At 51.9% G+C, this 7,482-nt stretch overlaps 1 protein-coding gene across 1 annotated transcript in view; it reads left to right on the top strand.

Moving 5' to 3' along the window:
- The window catches only part of TRAIP (TRAF interacting protein), a 19,808-nt gene extending 13,371 nt beyond the window's left edge, over positions 1-6,437 (top strand). The window contains exons 8-15 of the mRNA XM_008632284.2: positions 1,494-1,583; positions 1,793-1,881; positions 2,601-2,756; positions 2,957-3,005; positions 3,533-3,658; positions 4,171-4,221; positions 5,186-5,287; positions 5,611-6,437. Coding sequence (XP_008630506.2) covers positions 1,494-1,583; positions 1,793-1,881; positions 2,601-2,756; positions 2,957-3,005; positions 3,533-3,658; positions 4,171-4,221; positions 5,186-5,287; positions 5,611-5,766 — 819 coding nt within the window. The 3' untranslated portion in view covers positions 5,767-6,437. The remainder of the gene's footprint in view (positions 1-1,493; positions 1,584-1,792; positions 1,882-2,600; positions 2,757-2,956; positions 3,006-3,532; positions 3,659-4,170; positions 4,222-5,185; positions 5,288-5,610) is intronic.
- Positions 6,438-7,482: the final 1,045 nt, after the last annotated feature.

Genomic DNA, 7,482 nt, shown 5'->3' with positions numbered 1-7,482 from the left:
GTGAGTTGCCAGGGTGACATCTGGTCTGTAGATCCTTGTCCATAACTGAGGCCTAAGGCCTCTGCAGTGACCCCCTCCCACTCTGATCAGTACAGGTGTGTGAAAGGGTCAGGCTGGGGTTTCTGGGTCAGGATGTGATGTGGTGAGTGAGCAGCTTGTGGGCTGCTGTCAGAAGAGCAGTCACTGGGGCAGCATGTGCAGAGCCAGCCAGAGTCTGGCAGGGAGCCTGTGCTGGAAGGCAGCAGCACGCAGGTGCTCCACTGCTCCCACTGGGTTCTGGAAGTAGCAATTCCTTCATCCGGCCACACTGCTGAGCACTCTGCTGCCAGCTCCTCCTGCTGCAGAGCTGGGCCCCAAGGAAGTGGGAAGGGGTTTGGAGCCAGTATCAGTTGAGCAGGGCTTAGTCCTGGCTTGGCACAACCAGTTACACCCAGCTTTGTGCCTTCAGCCAACTGAACTGGGTCAGGACTCCCACTTCCTGCCTGTGCCTCGGCAGGAGAGGTTCCCAAAGCGCAGTGAAGACACACAGGTGACCCTGCACAGAGCCTGCCTGGGCTGGTCCTGAGCTGGTGCAGAGCTTGGGGATGTTGACATGCCTCTGCTTCTGTGCTCCCCCTGCTCCCGGCCTGGCTGGGGTCTGTTAGCTCAGCTCAGGCAGGACTCTCTTTGTCTGTTCTGGTAGCACATCCCTGTGAAAAGAATGTGTGTGTAGCCTCGCTCCCCAAGGCACAGGTGTTCCCTGGGGCATCCCTGTGTCTAAGCCAACAAAGTGAGAAGTTGTGGGTGGATTTGGCCTACTTTTGTTACTCAGCCATAGCGGTTGTCCCCTCAAATGGAGGTTTTCCGATTGCTGTGCTGTGCTCCCCAGAGGAGTTAACCCCTACACAATGTGCTGCTGCTGGAATTAGGCTTTTCCTGGCTGAGTCAGACCTGAGCTGTGATGGCCAGCGTGGGTCAGGAGGATGCGAGTCAGTGCACAGGGGGCTCCAGGCTTGGCTGACAGAGAGCTGACTGTACCCACAGTCCATGAGCTGGCCCAGACTCCTGCACCCACAAAAGTGTCTGAAGTGGTAGCAGTCCACTTCCTGACCCCTGCTCCTGGCATGCTTCCCTGTTGAATCAGGCTTGTCCATGTGCCAGTACTGCTGATGGACAACCATCCTCCAGCCTGTGGTTTGTAATTCCTGTGCTCTGGTGTGTCCAAAATCCTGCAGGAATTCAGAACACAGCCACCAAGTGTTAGAGCAGGGAAAAACTGTTGCTGTCAGGCGTAAACGCTGGGCAAGCAGCCCTGGAGATCCCTCTGCAGGCAGCTTGTGGAATTGGGTAGGGATTGGACTGTGCTGATACAGGAGAGATTGGGCAGACTGACACAGGAAAATTGAGCCCTTAAGCAGGGGGAGTAGCATGTGGTGCAGAGCATGCTGCTCTCACAGGGCTCTGCAGTCCCCCTGACCCAGGTGTTGTAACCCACACTCTGTTGTGTTCTGCAGCTGCAGAAAGCAACTTCAGAGTTGGAGAAGACAAAGGAGGAGTTAAAAAGCACGCAGAAAGATCTGAAGAATGCAGACAAGGAGATCTTGGTGAGAATATCATTCCTCATGGCCAGCTGCCAGTTACTGCAGACTGGTCTGCAGCTGCAAAGGCAGGAGTTATGCTGGCTTTTGCTCAGTGGCTTAAGTTTCCCAGCCTACCTCTGAGCTCCACCTGATGCTGATTTATGGAAAAGGGGCAAAGTATCTACTGCTAAATCTTTCCTTATCTCACTATCTGCTTTCCCTTTTCTCTCCAGAGTTTGAAGAAGAAGATAGACATCCTGCAGGATACTCTGAAGGTCCCCTCTGTAACCAGGGAAACACTCAGTCGGCTAGTCTTTGAAAGGTTAGTGAGCTGCATCCTCAGATACCGTACTGACATGGAGGTGACAGCTCCAAAGCAAGAATTGACAGTTTGACTGTCTGAGAAAGCAGTGCTAGTCTGGCAGGTGTTGCAGAAGTATGGCTGTTTTGTTCCTTGTGTCCTTTTCCTTGTGGCTGACAAGATGATGTCACACACATAGAAAAAGTCTGTGTCTTGGAGGGTTTGGGTCAGGAGGGGATGGAGGAATGGCCTGAGTTTTGAAAAAGTCTTTGTCACTGTGTCCTGCCTGGGAAACATCCCTAAAACTGCTCTTCTCATTGCTTTAGAGCTGGCCTTGTGATGAGAGTCCCCCTGGTGTAGGGGGACCAAAGATCTTAGCTAGGCAGAGAAATCTAGCCTGAAAAATGACATATTCTTTTTTCCAGCCTTTCTTGAGGAGCCTATGCCATTACCCCAGTAGAGCAAGCTGGGTTGTGTCCATGGAGCAGCAGTGTGCCAGTGTGATTCCTGGGCTCTGGGTGCTGCTGTCACAGCGCTCATTATTTGAGGGGGAGCAGTAATTTGGGACACTGAATTTAAACTCTGGGGTTCAGATTGTCCTTTCTTTGACATGTAAGCAGAACAGGACTCTGCTCCAGCTGCCACTGCTGTCTGAGCACTCAATGTCATGGGGTGCAGCTCTGCCTTCCCATGGGTGGCAGGTGGTGGCTCGGTGACTGATGCTTTTCTTGGCCTTGCAGCCCTGTTCCTGTGGAACTGCAGCATCCAAAGCTCCACCGCCCGTCCGACAGTGACGAGATCAATCTCGATGCTACTTATGATGTGGACACCCCTGAACACCAGCCCTGCACATCCCCCTTTGGCACTACAAAAAGGCAGAAGCTGGATAAAAAGCCGTGAGTTTTCCCTCCTCTTTCTGCTTCTAAAGGAGATCAAAGTCTCAGTGCTTTGGAAGTTGCTGTGTGAGATCAGATAGCTCTCCAGCTGCCTGATGGCGTGCTGCAAGCTTTGTCGTCATTTGCTTGGCCTTGTCCGTCCTTGCCAGCTCCACTTGAACAATAAATCTCTGCTGATTTGTTCCTTGGGCTCCTTACAGGCCTCCTGTGGTAAATCTGGCGAAGAAAGTTCTTAAGGAAACAGTGGAGGTAAAGGACTAATCTTGGTTTTTCTGTGTCGCCTCTTTGATTCTGCTGTTAACGAGCTTGGGATAAAGAATCCATTTTCTCCCTTGTGGCCATAGACTGGCCCATCTATAGAACCAGTCTGTGCAGCAAAGTGTTTTCCTTGATGGTCTCTTAGAAAAAACACTGTTGCTGCCTCAGGCCTCCTGGAAGTGGGCAGGAGAAGGGAGGGTGGGGACCCACGTGCTTCTTGCTGATAATTCTGCCCCAGATGTGCTTCACGAACACTGCCTGGAGCTGACCACAAGGGCTGTGGGGTCAGCTGAGGTGGCTGTTCTCCCAGCCTTGCTGGGGGCAGTGTCCTGCCTCCTGGGTAGTGTTCCACATGAGCCCCAGTTGGGAGGTTGGAAGCTGCTGGTTTTCAGCCTGACATATGGTATGGCAGTAACCATTACCTTAAGTATGTCTGTGTTACTAGTGCTGCCTGTATGTGGACTCCATTCAGCAGATTGTGCTGGTTAAAGGGCTTTTCTTGTTATTTTGTGGGACAGAACAGGGCAGATGATCTGGAGGATGATGCTCTTAAAGGACTCTTGCCAGCATACATCAGGAACTCTGTTCTCTCCAAGAAGCCATCTTTGGGCAGTTTGTGGGGTCCCCACAAGAACATGGGCTCTGTAAGTATGACTGTCCAGTTGGTGAGTGTGCCCAGGCCTGGCACTGCCACCTCTGTCCTGAACTGACCCTGCAAGAGGAAGCAAACAAAGCTTTTACCTTGCCACATACAGTGTGTGGAAAATAAATCTCGGAGCACAACCTGGCTACTTCCCAGTCCTGCAGAGCTCCAGGGATGACAGATGCTCATTCCCTTCCTGGCAGCAGACTAAGTGGCTCTCAATGTCCTATTCTTCCACCTCCTTGGAGCTTAGAGTGTTCTCCTTGTATTCCTCCATCCCAGTGACAAAATCCTAAGCCTTGCTTGGCTTGTCTCAGAAAGTAGCCCAATATTCCCAAACTTTATTCTACTCATGGGTCTTTTTCCAAAAGTGAGGGCTTAGTGCAAGTACTGAGTGTTTCCAAGTGCCTTTAACCCCTCTCCAGAATGTGTGGTCTTCAAGACTCCCCCTTCCCCATAACTAACCCCACAGCTCTGTGTGCTGCTCCAGGCTCATTTGTTTTTCTCTCCTAGGTGAGGACGGGCTACGATGGCATGGGAGGCAGGACAAAGTTCATAGAGCCAGTATCCTTTCCTGGAGCTCATGTGGCAGTACTGGTGCTGTGGGAACCTCATTTCTATTCCTCCTCTTTAGTCTCAGTCAACAAAAAATGGACTTGGGATCCTCAAAGAATGATCTGATTTCTCTCTGAACAAATTGGCAGAGGCTTCAAGGACCTGAACTTGCTGAGAGCACTTGTGGCTGGTTCAGAGGAGCACATCAGCTAGAAATCAGTGCAATTTGCAGGGACTGCCTGTGCCCTTGAGATCTTATAGCAGCAGTGTTGCTGGCTGTGTGCCTGCCAGCCTGTGCAGCCGGAGCCCTCATGAGCCCTCATTCCTGTGGGATGCTGCTGCTCTGCTCTGGTGAGAAGTGGCTGGGCTGAGCTCACCCCGTGGGTGTGGAGCTGCTCCTGCCTTGGGATTGCTCTCCCATGAGAGGCTGCAGGCTCTGGCTGCTCTGCCTTTACCTGTACAGTGTCCTGGCTCAGGAGGTCTTGCCACTCGAATTGATATGCTGTTAAAATGCTGTTTTAGGTGCAAGGGGATAGCATAGAATCATTAATATTGGAAAAGAGCTCTAAGATGAGAGTCCAACCATTAACCTGGCATTGCCAAGCCCACCACTCACCCATCTCGCTAACCACCACATCTACATGTTTTTTGAACACTTCCAGGGACTTCTACCACTTCCCCGGGCAGCCTGTTGCAATGCTTGACCACCTGTTTAGTGGAGAGATGCTTCCTAATATCCAGTCCAAACCCCCTGTTTGGGAAATGTTCCCTGACTCATGGGATGGGAGTGTGTCTGAGCTCTGCTGCTGTGAGAAGGTAGCAAAGCCCATCCCGTCCTGCAGGGAGTTCTTCCTTTGATGCAGATGCGTGGCTAGGTCCCAGGTCTATGGTTCAGGCTGGACTGCAGCAGGTGTTGGATCACTTGTCCTCCCAGGGCACTGATCTGTGCTTTCCTTGACAGTTTTACCTCCAGACAAACTTGGCAGAAATCCGTCCATTATCAGTGAGGAGCAAGAAGAAGGTCTCCAGACCAGCGTCTGCAGCTCCTTCTTCATCTTCTTCTGGCAGCAGCCAGGTCAGAATGGACACTTTCCTGCTGTGAGAGCCCCTGCCTTCCTGGGAGAGGCTTGGAAGAGACTGCAGGGCAGAGCACACTTGCCCAGAGCCTGGCACGAGGCGGTGTGCAGCCACCACTGCCTGGGTACTGTTTGCAAAGCACTGATGCTGCTTTGTGGCTGAGATGAGCTCCCCTGTGGAGAATCCTGCCCTTACAGCAAGCCAACAGGAGGCCAAGCCTCTGGCTAATGCCTGGACTGAGTTGCCCTCCTTGTTTTACCACTCCTTCCTCCTTTTTTCATGCAGAATTAACAGGGTTTTCTTGCATTCTGGCCTCCTCAGAGCTCTGCAGTTGCTGCTGCTTTGGGCTCTCTGGCACCAGGTGGAACTGCACGTCTTGGAAGCAGCCACAAGCAGGAGGTGCAGGACGAGTGTCTGGGATGTCAGTCTGAGAGCAGCAGGGAGAATGGACCTGGACCAGCTCCATGCCTGGTGTAAATAGTTCCAAGAAAGTTTACTGGAGGAAGAAGTGTGTAGAGCAACCTGTGTGGCTGTGGAGTGTCTGTATATTCATCGTCAAATTAAACACCGTCCCTCAACCACAGGCCTGTGGGGGCTGGGGAGATCTACAGGTGGGCCTGGGCCCTGTCCTGTTTTGGGCCATGAAGTCCAGAATGGGTTGTGCACGCTTGGCACTGAAACTGCTGACTGGGGAGGAAAGTATTGGGGTGAGCCCCTGCTCCACTCGGAAGCAGAGATGGGTGTGCTGGTGTGACCTCTGTGCATGGCACGTGTTGGTGCAAACTTGTTTGTTAATTCCTGTGTTTTAATAAGATTGTAGAGTATTTTTGTTATTTTGTAACTGTTCTGCCTTGCCATTAGAGGGTTTGGAATGGCCTGGAGAAGTGCTGAAGAATGGCTCCCTTCAGGGGAGGGGAAGACTGGTGGGGCTGAACCTGTCTGGGTTCTTCAGCTTGGAGCCATGCAACAAGAAATCCACACCTGAAGCAGGGCTGTCCAAGCTGCAAGGAACAGATGTGGTGAGGCACCTAATACAGCACTCTACTGCACAAATCTGACATTTCCTATTTCCAGCTGCCTCAGGCCAGAATGTGTAGTACCTGCACTGGCTGAAACCATGTTTTTAGGGAATAAAATATATTGCTGTGCACGCTTGTTAACGCAACTGGCTTCTGAGCATTTTCCACCCTCTTGCACCTCAGGGTGGAGGTCTTAGCTTGGGTGCTGAAGGTAGGGTGATGGATGTGCTCAACCCTTCAGAAATCTTTGGGGTGCCAGCCCTTGGGAGACAGAGGCTCCTTGTGCAGGGAAGGACAGTGGTGGGGTGAGGCCATGTGGAAAGTGATGCCCATCCCCAGGGAAGTGGACAAGGCAAAGCCCTGCAGAGCATGAGCTGTGTCTCACCTGCATCACCTGAGGCTGAATTCAGTGGAATGGGGGGAGAGTTTGGAGGAGCAGGAGAGGGTTCAGATGGCTGGAAAAAAAAGCTGGGGGGAAGGGATGGGGGACTTAATCGAGCAAAGTAAATTCTACATAGGAGAACCGTGGGAGAGGGTCTGCAGAGAGCCTGCTATGCCCTGTCCTGGTCCTTTCAAGGTAGGTATCAGGTGTCTGTAAAATGTGAGACACTTGCTCTGGATCTCTCCAGTTCAGGAAGACCCTTTTAAGGAGGCAGCAGTGACAGTGTGAGTGTGTGACTGGTGGGGGATATGGGCTTCCATGCTGGGGATGCTGGAGAGCTGGTGTTGTGTCTCTCCATAAAGGGAGAAGAGATCCCAGCCTGCAGTGGAGGTGTTGAGAAGGGGTTTTGGGGCTATGTTTTGACATGATGTCAGGTTTAAACTGAAGTTTGAGCACCTTGGCTGGGCACTAGCTGCACCAGTGCTGTTGCTGGCAGCTGATCCAACCTCTGCACGTTTAAAGTGGATGTTTTGAGTCTCCGGTGTGTGGGTGGACACATCACCTCAGGAAAAAATCCAAACAAACCGAACTTTTTTTGTGTGTGTCCTGGCCCCTTGCTCCATCCTGGTTCATTTCATCCACTCCTGCAATCTTACTTCCCATGGACTTGTCGCTGCTGGGTTGTTTCTGATGTAGTTTTGTTTTGGTTTATTGCACGTCTGTTGCCCCTGCCCAGAACTGAAGCTGTTTTATTCTCTTGCTCAGTGCTTTCAGTTCCTCCAAAGCTCTCTT

Source organism: Corvus brachyrhynchos, unplaced genomic scaffold (assembly GCF_000691975.1).
Source record: "Corvus brachyrhynchos isolate BGI_N302 unplaced genomic scaffold, ASM69197v1 scaffold4, whole genome shotgun sequence".
Classification (NCBI taxonomy): domain Eukaryota; kingdom Metazoa; phylum Chordata; class Aves; order Passeriformes; family Corvidae; genus Corvus; species Corvus brachyrhynchos.
The sequence above is the reverse complement of the archived record's forward strand: the minus strand, read 5'-3'. Positions and strand labels throughout refer to the sequence as shown.